We start from the raw sequence: 16,714 nt of genomic DNA, 5'->3' as shown, positions 1-16,714 counted from the left end.
GTCTTGTTAAATATTAATATTTGCGGTCAATTCTGACAGTGAGGCAGCACCCGCAGCAGGTCCAAATGAAAATGAAAAAAAAACCTGCTAAATTACGGATTCAACGCACTGGCGAAGGACACCATAAATTCGCAGTGCCGTAATTTATTAACTCTATATGTCACATGGAACCTTCAACCATTTCTAACAAAAAAAAAGCTCCAGCATGTATAGGCAATTTTCAGCATCATTTCAAGGGTGCAAAAAAAATTAAGCCATTCTAGCCATTTTCCAAATCTCCGCATTTGCTTTACATAGGAAGGAAAAAAGTGACCTTTTCTCGCTTATTCGAGTTGTCCACATCTCCATAACTTGATGTCGTGGCTTATCTAGTATTTATACGCTGCGTGCCCTTTTAAATTGGATGGGTCGGTCTTTTGACTGAATATTAACATAAAGCTGTCGGCACTCTACTCTTTATTTAGTTTTTTTATGACATAGACAATACATTCAACGCAATTCAAGATATAAAAAAAAATATTGAAAAACTGCCTTTTTAATCTTATCTATGTACTATTTCAAACTTGAGTTAAAAAAATGCAATGCAATGAAATGCTTGTCGTCATTGCCTCATCCAATTTTAGCTTAGTATGTCAAGTTCTTTTAGAAATAAAAGTATTTCATTAGTTTTAGGAGATAACGACATGATTCGAATCCCAGGACGCTTCGAATCCCGGACACCTCATCTTGTTTTATCAATTATTTGGATATAAATTCGCTTTATGAATGTCAAAACTGTGTTATTTGATGAATTCTTACATCAACTTTTTTTTGAAGTTCGTTTGAACGCTGTAGTTCAGTTTACCAAAAATGTGAAACATTTCAATGAAATATTTCTTAGTCGTCCGATGCACCTGGAAGGCAAAGCAGAAATTTATGGTTTTGATTTTCTTAAAATCTAGAAAACTTTTTTATAAAATATCGATTGTTTTGATGTTAACAGCTTATTTGAGACCTAAACAATGAAATCCACTAACATTTCCATCCAAATTTGTGCGGTGCCTCACAAAATCGAGTGTCCGGGATTCGAAGCAAAAGAGTCTGGATTTCGAATCAACTTTTATCTGTGTCCGGGATTCGAAACACAACAAGTCATTTTAATTTTAAAATTGTGATGAAAATTGTTAGAAAAGATATATTTTACATGCATTCTCTTAAAACTGACTGTTTTTACTACAATCTGATGAAATTTCTACATGTCCAACTTGTTACATGTTTTTTTGCGAGCTATAACAAAATTTACATTCTACTAAGTATCCGGATTTCGAATCATGACGTTATACTTCTGAGCAACTCTTTACGAAATTGGCCGATTTCGACTATTTTTTTTTTGTATTTTTTTATTTGACTCAAACTTTGTGGGGGTCAAATAAGCTATTTTGCGTCATTGGTTCACCCATACAAGTCTCCATACAATTTTGGCTGCTGTCCATACAAAAATGGTATGTAAATATTCAAACAGCTGTAACTTTTGACTGAATTTTCTGAGCAATTTGGTGTCTTTGGCAAAGTTGTAGGTGTGGTTGAGGACTTTTGAGAAAAAAATAGGTAGACGGAAAAAAATTGCAGATCTTATTGCGCAATTCTCATTAACTTGGACTTCGCACTAAATTATTGCTATCGATCATACTATTGCGACTTGTCAAACTGGCTTGGGAAATTTAAATTTTCTCAAAAAATGATCAAAGCGAGCCGATGTTGCTGACCTATCAATCGCAATTTTAAAGTGCGAATGTCCAGTTTGGTGGAAACTGCGACTGGAAATGTAAATAAACAACTGCTGGTTGCCTAGTTTTTGGAAATATTGTTGACAAAAGTGCGAGAGAAAAGTGCGGGCCAAATCCAAGTTACAGTGCAAGGATCAATATAATCAACATTTTTTTTTACTAAAACTCAATTTCTCAAAATACGTATTTTTTGATTTTCGAGATTTTTTGATATGTTTAAGGGGACAAAAATCCGCAACTTTTGAGCCATAGAGAAACATGGTCAAAAAATCTGCCGCCGAGTTATGAATTTTTGAAAAAATAGTGATTTTTGGAAAAAAAATCGAAGTTTCATGCAAAAACAAGTTTGACATTACTTTTTAATGCAAAATTGAAATTGCAATTCGACGTCGTCGTGCTATCTTGTCGCACCCGCCATTTTGACGTTCGGAGAAAAACGCGTTTTAATGTTTGACCTCGAATATTCAAAAACAAGAGCACGCAATGTAAACAATAACAAACACGTTTTGTTTGGCTCACCATTCTGTGCATTGTCCCGAAGTTTGGTTGAAGTTGGTTGCTGGAGTCCCGAGTTATAATTACAAATGTTTACGGTAGTCTAGCTTGTACGTGCGACAAACGCATCCTGACTTTCCTGGCCTGCAATCCCTTTGGCCTTTTGTCGCACTTACATCAATTTTCATGGAGTGACAAGATAGCACGACAAGATTGAAACTACTTTCATATGTAAAGTGACAAAAATGCACGGAGTTTTTTCGGTTTTTGTTGAATATCTCAGGATTGAAATCGAATTTTGGGGATCTGTGAAGGTCAAAAGGTGAGGCATTGTGAGCTGCACAAAATGGCGTTCTTAACTCAATTTGGCCCAAAATGCACGTACGACAAGTTAGCACGATGGCGACGAATTGAAAGGTACCGTACAGATTTTTTGATAAAGGGCTCCGTTTTCAAGATATATACACCGAAAGTTTGATTTTAGCGAAATATTTGCAGTTTTTCAATTTTTAAAAATAGTGACCATAAGTAACCATTTCTAAAAATTTTTTTTTGAAAAGTTCAGAAAATTTGCTATAAAATTGTCTAAGAAACATTGAAGATTGGACCTCGGGTTGCTGAGATAGAGCCGCTTTAAGAAAAAGAAACACGAAAATTGAAGTTTTCTAAATCTCACCAAAACAACCCATCTTTTTCTAATGACGATATCTCATCAATGAATGGTCCGATTTTCAATGCAAATATATAAAACATTCGTGAAATTTTCTGATCTTTTCGAAAAAAATATTTTGAAATTTTTTAAATCAAGACTAACATTTTAGAAGGGCCAAATATTGAATATTACGCCCATTTAAAATGCTAGTCTTGATTTAAAAATTTTCAAAATATTTTTTTCGAAAAGATCGGAAAATTTCACGAATGTTTCATGTATTAACATTGAAAATCGGACCATGAATTGCTGAGATATCGTCATTAGAAAATGGTGGGCTGATTGAGTGAGATTAAAAAAACTTCAATTTTCGTGTTTCTTTTTCTTTCAGCCGCTGTATTTCAGCAACCAGAGGTCCAATCTTCAATGTCTCTTAGACAATTTTATAGCAAATTTTCTGAACTTTTCAAAAAAAATATTTTTAGAAATGGTTACTCATGGTCACTATTTTTAAAAGTTGAAAAACTGCAAATATTTCGCTAAAATCAAACTTTCGGTGGCTATATCTTGAAAAAATCTGTACAGTACTTTTGCATTAAAAAATAATGTCAAACTTGTTTTTGCATGAAACTTAGATTTTTTCCAACAATCACTATTTTTTCAAAAAATCATAATTCGGCGGCAGATTTTTTGACCATGTTTCTCTATGGCTCAAAAGTTGCGGATTTTTGTCCCCTAAAACATATCAAAAAATCTCGAAAATCTAAAAATACGTATTTTGGGAAATTGAGTCTTAGTGAAAAAAAAGTTGATAAAAAAGTCTGCAATTTTTTTTTCCGTGTACCTATTTTTTTCTCAAAAGTTCTCAACAATACCTACAATTTTGCCGAAGACACCAAATTGATCAGAAAATTCACTCAAAAGTTACAGCTATTTGAATATTTACATACCATTTTTGTATGGACAGCTGCCAAAATTGTATGGAGACTAGTATGGGTGAACCAATGACACAAAATAGCATATTTGGTCATAGGGAAGGCCCCCACAAAGTTTGAGCCAAATCAAAAAAATACAAATAAAATCCATTTCCGGTTTTGGTAGAGAATTGCTCCAATGCTTTTTGCATAAAATTCAATTATAAATACATTTTTAATGTTTTTGGACTCATCTATCTATAGAATGATGAAGATTAAGGTATATGTAAAATAATATTGAAAAATCAATGAAAATTAATTAAAATGCCGATTTTTGCGTGACATACTTTATGGATGACGCCTATATTGCTTAGTTGATGTTTTTATTAGTAGTATCAGATAATTTTGTTTTCATATTTTTAAGCAACTTTTTCATTTCTTTTGCTGATTTTCACATTTTTGACCGTAATTATGAATTACGCAACAAATTATGTTGACCTAAAAAGTATTGAACTGCTGATGTTGAGCTCGAAAAAAACAGTTTTTGTTCAAAACATTGGTAAAGTCACAAGGAGCAAATAAAAACATCAATTCATTATTGTTTCTCACCTGTAACTCATGCATAAAATCGGTCTCATCCAGGAGCACGATCCGCACAGCGATGGTCTTCGATGATCGGCAAAGGCAATACATTTTGACGACGATGACACGTGCTACTACTACAAAAACAACCAAACTACAACCTCTTTCAGTTGAGTAAAACGATTCCTCAACTTCTTTTTTTTTCTCAGTTTGCTGCTTCAACTTTAAAACCAAAGCAAAAAAATAAATATTCTATTCAAACCAAATCACCTCACTTTACCCAAACACTCCCTCCACGTGGTTTTCCTGCCCTCGCAGCATCAGCACAATATACTCGCGGCTAAGCCGTACACGGCGCGACTTCCACCACGGGTAACACGAGTCGTCGCAACTTGAAGATCTTAGAACCCGGCCTAGTCCCATCCATCATAATTGCCGGTCGGCTCGGCACTCCCCGTCAAAGTGGACCACGTGGCCACTACAGTTTGGTGGCCTTTCTTTTTTTCTCAGTTCCGACAACTTGCCGGTCGTCGTCGTCGTCGTAGTTCACCAGGTAGATTTATCACCCCCCCCCAGAAACGACCTCCAGCCTCCCGCCGGCTGCTCTTGATCTAGCGGGGGTCGGTTGAGTAGTTTGAGGGTTGATTGATTGATTGATTGATTGGTCGATTGAAAGTTGATGAATTATACACTCGGTCTAGCCGCCGCGGCCGCAGCCACCATTATTGTTCTGTTGTTGATGCTGCTGGCGAACTCCCGGCCTTTGCGTAATTATCTTCGTGGAATCCGAGTTGTGGACCTGTGTAGAAAGAAAGAAAAACATTGCGTAAGTACGTGATGATACGTGCTCGGAGGGATGGGAGAGATCACTTCTTTGGGAAGCACGAGTTGGAATTCTATTGGAGGATCTGAGGTGTTGAGTGCGTGCGGTGTTGTGGTGGTGTGGGATTGAGGCAGGGAGTTGAGTTCGCAGTGAGAAAAGCGCATTTTTTCCGGTTCGTTAAGGTATGACGGATTGGCGGTGGTGATTGGCAAATTGAGAGAAGAAAACACGGGAGTTCAGATGTCAGGAACGAAGGTTTACGAGTTGCAGCGATTGATGAACGCAAATGATGGATTAGAAGTGACTGGGTTTATTTTTTTGTTTTTAAAACTCGATTTGAGCACATTCTGTGCAATAGAATGTTAAAAATGAGTAAATTTTCGAGCATTTCATGGCATTATCCTCTATGTGTAATATGCATGAAATCATAATTTTATCCTGGATTTGTTGCGAGTGGCGACAGTGTCTGGCGGTCTGATTTTAAAGTTCAAAAGGGAATTAATCCGAGCAATCGGTACTCTTAGGTAAAGACTTTATTTTTTTCCTAAAATCTTATAAGTTTTTAGTTTGAGTTCCAAGGAACAACTGTGCTCAAAACTGCAAAAAAATCCGAACATTAATTTATAGATTTCAATTATCGGTATGATAGGACCTTCTTAACGATCTTATAAACTTGCAGATCTGGCAACCCTGGCTTAAGTTATGACCATTTAACCCAAACAGACCCAATCCCGCTTCTAGACGGACCTCGGTCTAAAAATTCACAAAAAATCCATTTGTCTGAATAATTAACATCCAGCATAGAAAGTATATAAATATCACTTAAGAAATCATATTTTAATATTCGAAACGAATTTTCGAATACCTATCCAAATGGATCGGAAATTTCGATCCAAATTACTGTAATTAGAAAAGCTTTAGACAAATGGCAGAATGTCAATAACATAAGGTCGAATGTGGACTAATGTTCGAGTGGACTAACAGTTGAAAGGACAAACAATATTAATACCGTTATCTGAATTGGGACAGCTGTTTTAGTGATTTTTCATCCTTACATTTTGAAAAAAAAAAACTGATCTTTTCGAACAAAAATGCGAGACTTGGTCAAGGTTAAATTTACATCGAAAACGGTGCACCTTATCAAAATATTGCCAGTTTAGCAAAATTATTGCAATTACGGAAATCGTCACCTTAATTTTTTTTTTTTTGATCTTAAAATGGACACAATTATTTTCGATCATTTTTACAAAGTCTACGTTAAGTAATGTTTTTCCAAAAAAAAATGGCTACACTGTCAAATAATTTTTAACCTTTGCTGGGTCATAGCTCAAAATTGTATTTTCTGATCCATTGAAACATAATCAATATTTCAAATTTTCATTACTAATGTTTCTGTGCAAATCTCTTTTAATTTTTGAGAGGTTAGAGTGACCAACTTTGTTTTTGAATAGTTTTTAAGTCACTAAAAATCGATGGGTTCATGAACATATTCATCAAATGTCTTATAAAGATGCATTCAAAGACTCAAAATAACATATTTGTCCAATATTTGACCTGGAATAGTCAGTTTCCGAACCATTTTTTTTAAGATTTCTAACTTTCTTTGAAATTAACCCAAAATCAGAGCTGGAAAACCCAAATAAAACTCTTTTCTTTTTACAATTTGTCAACAAAATATAGCTGAATATGGTCCGGGTTTGCTAAACTTTGTTTTTTTTTATATATAGGAAATTGCTTGAGCAAAATTTTTCATCGAAAAATGACTGAGATATAAATATCTTAAGTTTTTTGATATTTAACTTTTTAAAAAAAATTATGGAAACATGCTTTTTTGGTTGACTTTTTGAAAATTCTGAATTTAAAACCATTTAAAGGTTATGAAACATAATATTTAAACGAATAAAGAAAATTCAGGTTTTAGATAGTTTATGGATTAATTGGATTTTTATGAATAAATATCATAATGTTTAGCCAACATTCATGGATTCAAAACATGTTTCGAAAATAGACCAGAAATTATTGCTGCAAGCTCAAAAATGCTTTTTTTCCACGAGTTCAAAATATCTTCAACATGTTTTAAATTTGTTTGCGATTGAAAGTGCAACAAAAAGTAGCAATACATATGTGTGTTTTCAATTCTGAATTTTCCAAACAACGTCACAAACTTTTATAAAGTTCAAAAAAAATATGATATTTTTATAGTTTTAACAAAAAACTAGTGCTCCCAAAACTATTTGAAAACAAAAATTAATTCAAACTAATTGTATGAAAAATAAAAATATAAAACTACCGTAATGTTTCTAATTCTTTGATCACTTCATTCCTATCACAAATATTTTTCCGGACGCTTGAAACAGAAATTTGTAGTTTGATTTGTAGTTTGTGGCAGTGCGTGGCCGAATGGTTACGCTGTCCACTTTGTAAGCGGGTGATTCTGGGTTCGATTCCCATATGCTGCAACCTTCCAGCGGATGAGGAAGTAAAATGTCGGTCCCGGCCATGATTGTTAGGCCGTTAAGCCATTCCATGTGTAGGAGTCATCTCCATGCCATAAGTACAAACAACACACCAAACCATGCCTACTCCGGTGGAATCGCTGGCGGCGATGGGAGCTGTCCTAGTAGCAACCTGTGCTAACTAACATTCCCGTCCCTTAAAATCGAGATCTACAAACTGACATGGCGGGCGCCGTTGGTGGCCAATGACTGTTACCTATTCGCAACTGATCTAGTTTTAGCAATCATGGTGTTTTATCTTTTCGGCGCATTCACACATGCTGTTGATAAGGGAAACACCACTTGATAGTCGAAGCCTATGATCAGTAGTGCTGAAAGGATATTACGGTTCTGTTCAGCAACGGAGAAGGACAACCATGGGTGGTCTCTCATGCTCATATTACAAAACTTAATCAAAACTAAATTTTGAAAATTAATAGACACATAAATCATAGAATTGGAAAAGGTTCCTGAACTGTTATAAAAGACGTTTCTCTAGAAGCAATACGAAATAATTTGATTCACCACGCAGAATGTCGGAAAAGAGCACTTCTTTCAATGTGCCAAGTATCAGACTCGTTGACTTATTTTATCTTAAGTTTGTTCTACGAAACACACCGAAGATTGGTTTTTGAATTATTACAATAATCTTTTGATATAAATTAAACATTTTGCACAATTATAAAAAGTCTAAGAATTCAACCTTTAAAATGGTCACATTTTAAAGAATCTTCCTTAAGCTTTTCTCTTCGCTAAATACTCCCGTGTTTTCAAGAGTGTTGACAACTGAAGACAATCCGTCGAAAGCGCCACATGTTCGCTCTTTGGTGTCCAACACAAAGTCCCTCCCGTCTAGAACAGTGACAGAAACGAGCCAGCCATCCATAATTCATCCCATATTCTATAGCTGGTGGTGATATTTCTACACTTGCCAGAGTATTTATGGCTACAGGAAAAAGAAGACAAAACATCCCTCCCGGCTTGTCGGTCGTCGCCATCCTGGCTGGAAAAGCTGTCTGCAAGTCTCAAGGTTCCGCCACCCGCGGATTCAACGGGAGTTCAAGGGAAGATCCCATCTTTATTTTTCAAGAAGGTGAGCTTTGCGCGATTCTTATCGTAACGAGATTCTGTCACACTCTGTTTTGACTTCTTGCCGCCGTCGCCGCCGTTGGTCACCCGGTGACGTTATCTATGATTCTGGAAGATCTTCACTGGGGGAGGAGGGATTGTCGGCTACCGACGCTCGGCAATTACGGGTTTGGATTCTTGACTTTGCCACTCAAGCTACGCTAGATTTACCGACGTTGACGAGGTTGCTGCTGGTGGCGACGTAACTTAAAGTGATGCTGTGCTAGTTCTTAGTTTGAAGGGATTCTTTGTGAAGAATTATATCATTTTTAAAAAAAATCTCAACTACGAAAAAGTTGAGAAAAATAAGCATTGAAACTTTTAAAATGGATTGAAGAATATAAATAAAAACAAATTCCAATGCCAGATTTCACTGAGAATCCCCCCCTCTTTGGATCTTACACGGACGGATCCACTCGAGCTTGACAGACGAAGTGGAGTCAAGTGGACCCAGCGTTGATGGCCAGATGACGGTGAGAGACGATGGCACGACGTCAACGATAACGGTTGCTCTGCTCGCAGTCTGCGCCGGGAATGTCCACACCGACCAAGAATCGGTATCACACATCGCAATCTGGAATGGAACGCGGGAGGGAGAGGGGGAGAGATAAAGAAAAGATATAATTGAAATAAATTATCTGTACGTGATGCACAATGCAGTTGGGGAAGTTCTGGTTGTGAGGAAGGAAGGAAGGAAATTTGAGGTTTTGCTCGTGAGAACGAATAGCGGATGTTGCACCTGATTGTGTACCTGAGGTACCGTCAGGCATTATTGGAAAAAGTGCTTTTAAAGGGTGCTTGTAAAGTACCACTTGGGATTACTGTTCCACTCACTGGGTAACTATTGAATAAAATGCGCCATGATTAGAATTAACTGACTGATGGTTTGATTTATGGGTATAATCTCTGAACTATATCATTTTTAATCAGTCTCTTTTCAATCAGCTGCAATAAAATAATAAGCAGACTGTGGCATAATAAAACTCTTCGAAACTCTTGAATAAGGTTCGGAATTAAATAGACTTTGATCCAATATGCTATGACCTTAGTTGTTTAAAGTTCAGCTTTAATATTTGAGAGAAACATGAACTTTGGTCAACATAATTTTAACATTAACTTTTCTTCAGACAAAAAAATAGATTATTCCTATTCAAGTTACAGGGTTTTAAAATTTGTATGGAAGTGTTAATGGTGAAAAATTACATTTCGGTTCGCAAAATGTCAAAATTTAGTAACACATACATATCAAATTTACAATAAAATTTTACCAATGAAGTACAGTCGACTTTCTCATTGTAAATAATAGTTTTCTCATCAAATCATCATGCATCGATGGGTTTTAAGTCCCTTCAAATAGTGTGCTTTGTTTTTTTCTTCAATTAGTTGCTATCTCCCACTTTCGACGATCCAATTTTGCAGCAGTTCATACAACAACGTTACATAAATATTCGAAAATCTGTAACTTTTTCAGGAATTTTCCACAAAGATTAAATTTTGGAAGATCCGTATTTTGTTATTTTTTATTATTTTATGTGTCAGTTACTCATATACCCCGCCTTTTTAAAGCCATTCAGAAGTAGGGACCAAAATTTTGCAAACGAGTTATGAATTTTACATTATTTAGTTTTTTTTTAAATCAAGACTTCCTTCTCAGCGGAGTACGAGCAAACCGTTCCTGCAGCTGAACAGCGTACAGCGGCAGACAACTCAGCGTTCCCTCCTGGGTGGGAGCGATCGTTTGCCAGCGTAGTCGCTGCCATAACAAGGCGGATCAATTTCTGGCCCTTGCGGAGCTAATGATTAAGTACATCTACAATAGAAAAAAAAACTGTGTTCTAGTTTAAGCTTTTTTCTATTTCAATCCCCTTTCCTTTGCAATTTCAGTAAGTTTTTTCTAAATGTTTTCTTACTCTTGGTAATCTCTCTTCTTACTCTAGATATGGGTCATTCCATGTCAACTGGGTACACTTTTGGACTCGACCTTCACCGATTTGGACCAAATTTGAAGGGAACGTTCTTCTATCGATATTTAACAGAAATCCCAAGTTGGGTGCCGATTGGACCATCTCTCTATTTTTGGCACCGCCCTCTTTTTAACGATTTTATTAAAAACGTTTTTTAAATCATAACTTTTGAAACTATTTGAGCAAAAGACTTTCTACACGTTACATTTTATAGAAAATTGTCCAAGGAATTCAATAAATATATAATTTTAACCCTTTATGCCCCCCAATATTTTTAAACGTTTTAAATATTAAAAATCAGTTACGATCAATTCCTTATAATTTAGTTTTTTTTATTTTATCACCATCGCGTTCTCCGGACAATTTTACATAATAATCAATGTAAACCTCAATCTAAAATGAGGTCGGCGAGATACAGCAATTTTACTGAAAAAAGTTTGATTTTGCGCAGCACTCTGTCCTATGAATTCAAATCCGAAATAAGTTGCTCACATATACCGAACCATGCGGAATTCATCCGTTTTTCTTGAAAAGTTCACCATGTACTTCCGAGTTCCGAGTTCCGAGTTCCGCTGTATCTCGCCAATAGTTCATTTTAGTTTGAGGTTTACATTGATTACTATGTAAAATTGTCCGGGGAAAACGATGGTGATAAAATAAAAACATAAAAATATAAGGAATTAGTCCAAACTGCATTTTGATACTTAAAACGTTAAAAAATATTAGGAAGTATTTAAGGGTTAAAATTTTATTTTCATCGAATTCCTTGAACATTTTTTTTTAAAATGCAACGTGTAGAAAATCTTTTGCTCAAATATTTGCAAAGTTATGATTAAAAGAAAATAAAGTTTTTTTTGAAAATCGTCAAAAAAGAGGGCGGTGCCAAAACTAGAGAGATGGTCCAATCAACCCCAAACATGGGATTTCTGTTAACTAGCGGTAGATGAACGTTTCCTCCATGTTTGGTCCAAATCGGTGAAGGTCGAGTCCAAAAGTGTACCCAGTTGACTTGGAATGACCTATATTACATAAAAAATAAGGCCAACAAATATTATGTACGAGATTTAATTTTTAACTATAAATCACTATTTAAAAAAAGTCATAACTCGCCGGAAAAATTTTGGTCCATTCTGAATGGCTTGAACAGATGCGGGTTTGTGCCCTTAAAACATATAAAAAATTTAATAAATTAAAATTTTATTTTAGGAAATTTAATTTTTGTGAAAAAAAACTTTATTCAAAATTACATTTTTTTGGTGCACCTATTTTATTCTGAATAGTCCTCACCAATATCTACAACTTTGTCCAAGACACCAAATCAATATAAAAAAATCCTTGAAAAGTTATAGATTTCGAACATTTACGTACCATTTTTGCATGAACAGCTTACGTAAAATTTCCCAGATTTGAAGTTTTCCGTAAAACAATAGTTCCGCAAAGTGATCCCCTAAACACAGGTTAGGGACCATCCATAAACCACGTGGACACTTTAGGGAGGGGGGTATGTCGATTGTCCACGAGGGGGGGGGGGAGGGGTTGAGACTTCCATAAAAAGTGTCCCTTACACAAAAAGCTACAAAAACAAGTTGGCACTAGAGGGTTCAAGAACTATACAGTCCAGACTCGAACATCCCAAGGCATCGGAAAATTTTCAGATAAATCACTTCAGATAAGGCCGATGCAAATATTTAAAAAGTTGTTGTCCCTCGGGTCAAGGGGGCAAAAAAAAAAAATAAAAAAAATTTAATAACAAGCTTCACATTTAAATGAAAAAAAGTGTTTTAAAATGCATTTTACGCTAGTTCAGTTGTTTTGCAATCATTAGTTTTCAAAAAATCTAAGATCTGACAAAAACATAAATTGTATCGAAAAAAAAGATTTTGCATCGAAAATTTTCAAAAATTCTTAAGTTTTTTAATAAACCCAAACATGCTAAAAATGATTTTAAACGCAGGAGAATGTATTTTAATTTGATTTCAGCTGGTTGCCCTTGAATTTTCATTGAAATTTTGAAGTTTATTGTAAAAATATTTCTTTTGCCCCCTGATTTTTCGGGCCAATTTTGAAGGGGGGGGGGGGGGGGTGACAAAAACTTTAAAAAATATTTGTACCAGCCTAAAAGAATCACGAATAAAATTATTTTTTCATTGTCCACATTGTGATTTGGAAAGTGTTAAATCCGAAAGTGATCGAATCAGAGACCTTTGACAGGCTAACCCTATGACATAACTGCCTCTGCCCTCACAGCTTTGTGACCAAGGAGTGGTCAGAAGTCGACGTATGACACTTGTTAAATATTTATTGTTTCAAATAACGAATGAACACATTTGTTTTGATGGTGTGAGTTGGTAGCATAATTCCCTCAATAAATTTTGATGGAACGATTCTCTCGACTCTGAATTTTGGTTGTAACTCATTTTGGCCCAAAATTCACGTGCGACAAGATAACACGACAACGACGACCTTCTACCTACTTGAAGAGAACGACGCTTAACACGAAGACTTGCATCAGAAGAAAACTACCAAAAGAGAAGGTGCCAAAAAACGCTGATTACTGACAAAGTATCACCCATAATTGCGTGTCAAAACGAGCCCCGTTTACGTGTGGGCGCCAAAAGCGCCGCTTCTTCGCTCTTTTCGCAAACGCAATCAATGAACGAACCTGCAAGGTTACGTGTGTATGTGTGTGCGCGAGTAACTGTGTATTATGAGATGAGAGCGGCGCAAGCCTTGATACGAATTTTATTGCACTGCGATCTCGTCACCTTAACACATCATTTTAGCTCGTTTTGCAGCACTCTCTTCCTCTCTCCTGAGGGGTCGCTCATAAACTGGATCACTGCGCGCGTATGTAACTGTTATAAAATTAATATCACATCCACTCTAGTGGGACTTCAACGCGGGGTTGCAACACACTAAAAAAATATGAATTTTACATTCAACGTAATCATAATTCTAACGCAATTTTAAATCATGTAATCAATTATTTGATGTAAAATTGTGGTTGTTTTGACGTAGCCAGTCAAAATTTTCGTGTTGATATCGAAGATCAATTTTACATTATTGAAACGTAATATTCAACTATTTGTGACTCAATTTTCGGTCAATAATGATGCACATAACTGGAGCGTGTTTTTTGATGTAATTTTCGGTTAAATTAAGCTGAACTTTAAGTGGATCCGTTTGACAGTGTAAAGCCTCACCAGAAACGTCAGCCATGTTTGAAGTCTCAAAAACAATTGTTGCCGTCAAGGTCGCTGGAGCAGTTTTTGTTAAAAATCGTTTGAAACGGGCCGAAACCTGCGTGAGAATGACCAGATAATCAACTCTTGAGGTATGTTTTATCGATTTCTTATGAAATTGAAAATTTAACCCAAGTGTGTGTTGTTTACTTCTCGATTTAGGTTGGTTCAATCATCGTGATGGATCCCGGTTCCCGGAACAAGGTTCAAATGGAATTGTTGGGTCTTTGGAACCGTAATCTTCCCCACAACCACTTTCCTGCGCAAGCTTCTGCCGTTGAACCAGGTTCTGTTACCTGAAGCAAGTTTTGTCGGCAAGTGGACGTTCGGAACCGCAGCTGGCAACGTCTCCGGAAATGGCCCGGAAGATCTGATTTAGACCAGCAAATATGCAGTAAAAGTACTGGGTTTTGAGGCACGGCATGTTAGCGAGAAACCTCCAGATTAGCGGCCAAAACAGCGTAGATGGCCTGATGGAAGATGGCCAGTTCCTCTGATGTGGAAGAAAAACCGAACCGGATCTGATTACGGTTTTTGGGAGCGGACCAGGATAAGAAATGTGCATAGTGTAAGAGAAGTGAAAATTAAAAATACTCATTAATTTGTAGTGATAATGTGCAAATAGATATGATTTTTTTACATCCTGAACGTGATTTTTTGTTCCAACAAGAATAATTTGGCAATCCAATAAGAAATGCTACCGATAAAATAGTGATCAATGTAATATTACACTTACTGAATCAGGTTGGCTGGGTCGTGTAATTTTAAGATTAGATGTAATTTTACGTCTTTTTTGACGCTCCAGTTATGTGCATCAAATAAGACGGAATTTTACAGGTTTTTTTCGAAGTGTGAACGTGAGGCGGCATGAGAGTATGCGAGGAGAGAGGTAGGGGCCCGTCCTAAATTGCATCTTCAAAGAGGCAGATCACGATGACGATGGGTTGCCAAACGAACCGCGGTAAATTGTGGCGGCTCCGGATGGGTTCTTCACCGGGAAGGTCCTCAGCACGTTGATGGCATCAACTTTTGGGGTCGTTTCGGGGTATGATGGAAGGTTAGTGAAGCTCGAGAGCGCGTTTTGGTTTGATGATTTTCCTTAGCGTTACCAGAACACTCAGTTGTCAAGATCAAGAAAAAGTTTTCTCGAAAGTTTAAATATGAAAGCTGGCTTTATTGACTACAGATAACAGACATTGGTAGAAAATAGTTAATTTATATTTATCAATTAACCCCACTAAATAAATTTGAAAATTTGAAAGCTGAAAGTGATGCTTAATTTGCAAAATTCACGTTCAAAATTTAAAGATTTTTTCATAAAACTGAATGTAAGTGTACAAACAATGTGCCGAGTGTTTGTCGTTACACCGCGGATCGTGCCGCGTATGTTTGTCAACTAGAAGAGCTTGAAGCCGTTTCACGGGGGCCAATCAAGGCTCTTGAGATCAGTGCCATTTCTCCGGCTCCAGTCACGTCTCCAGACTATCGAGTTAACTACATCTGGCTGGAGAATGTGGCGGTACGTCATAAGTTAGGAGTGTTTATTATGGCTGTGCCCTTATCGGTTTGCCTGGAAAAAATATTTTAAAGATCTTTCCAGCCATTTGTTCAGCACAATACTTTTCCGTTATTTTTTTCTGAATTCGGTTGTAAATACAAGTTTTCTACATTAAAACAATATATTTTGCAATTCCGTTAAGAACCTTCCTACTATTCCTGTAATTCTCCAATGTCAAAATGACCTACTTATCATCGCCGAAAGCAAATGATGTGAAAGTTTATTTTGGAATTCCGTCTTTAAACTTCCAAAAAAAAAACAAAAAAAAAACAAAACAAACAAACAACAAACATTGAATATAACACCCATTTAAAATGCTAGTCTTGATTTAAAAATTTTCATAATATTTTTTTCGAAAAGATCGGAAAATTTCACGAATGAGATATCGTCATTAGAAAATGGTGGGCTGTTTGGGTGAGACTTAGAAAACTTCAATTTTCGTGTTTCTTTTTCTTTAAGCCGCTGTATCTCAGCAACCAAAGGTCCAATCTTCAATGTCTCTTAGACAATTTTATAGCAAGTTTTCTGAACTTTTCAAAAAATATGTTTTTAGAAATGGTCACTCATGGTCACTATTTTTAAAAATTGAAAAACTGCAAATATTTCGCTAAAATCAAACTTTCGGTGGCTATATCTAGAAAACGGAGCCCTTTATCGAAAAAATATGTAAAGTACTTTTCGATTGTAAATTCAATTTTGCATTAAAAAATAATGTCAAACTTGTTTTTGCATGAAACTTCGATTTTTTCCAAAAATCACAAATTTTAAAAAAATTCATAACTCGGCGGCAGATTTTTTGACCATGTTTCTCGATAGCTCAAAAGTTGCGGATTTTAGTCCCCTAAAACATATCAAAAAATCTCGAAAATCAAAAAATACGTATTTTGGGAAATTGAGTTTTAGTAAAAAAAAAAGTTGATAAAAAAATCCTCAAATTTTTTTTCCGTGTACCTATTTTTTTCTCAATAGTCCTCAACAATACCTACAACTTTGCGTAAGACACCAAATTGATCAAAAAAAATCACTCAAAAGTTACAGCTGTTTGAATATTTACATACCATTTTTGTATGGACAGCAGCCAAAATTGTATGGAGACTT

The 16,714-nt window shown here is 35.9% G+C and overlaps 1 protein-coding gene across 7 annotated transcripts in view; it reads right to left on the bottom strand.

Annotated features, from left to right (window-relative positions):
- The window catches only part of LOC6033674 (band 4.1-like protein 4), a 351,812-nt gene that overhangs the window by 199,303 nt on the left and 135,795 nt on the right, over positions 1–16,714 (bottom strand). For 5 of the 7 annotated variants that reach the window (XM_038249853.1, XM_038249852.1, XM_038249858.1 and 2 more), the window contains exon 2: positions 4,434–5,205. In XM_038249853.1, the coding sequence (XP_038105781.1) occupies positions 4,434–4,517 (84 nt within the window). In that variant the 5' untranslated portion in view covers positions 4,518–5,205. Of the gene's footprint in view, positions 1–4,433; positions 5,206–9,254; positions 9,427–16,714 lie in introns of all 7 variants that reach the window. The other 2 variants (XM_038249854.1, XM_038249855.1) reach the window with 1 other exon arrangement.

Source organism: Culex quinquefasciatus, chromosome 1, assembly GCF_015732765.1.
Source record: "Culex quinquefasciatus strain JHB chromosome 1, VPISU_Cqui_1.0_pri_paternal, whole genome shotgun sequence".
In the NCBI taxonomy this organism is placed as follows: Eukaryota; Metazoa; Arthropoda; class Insecta; order Diptera; family Culicidae; genus Culex; species Culex quinquefasciatus.
Note: the sequence above shows the minus strand (reverse complement) of the source record. Positions and strands in the feature narration are given on the sequence as shown.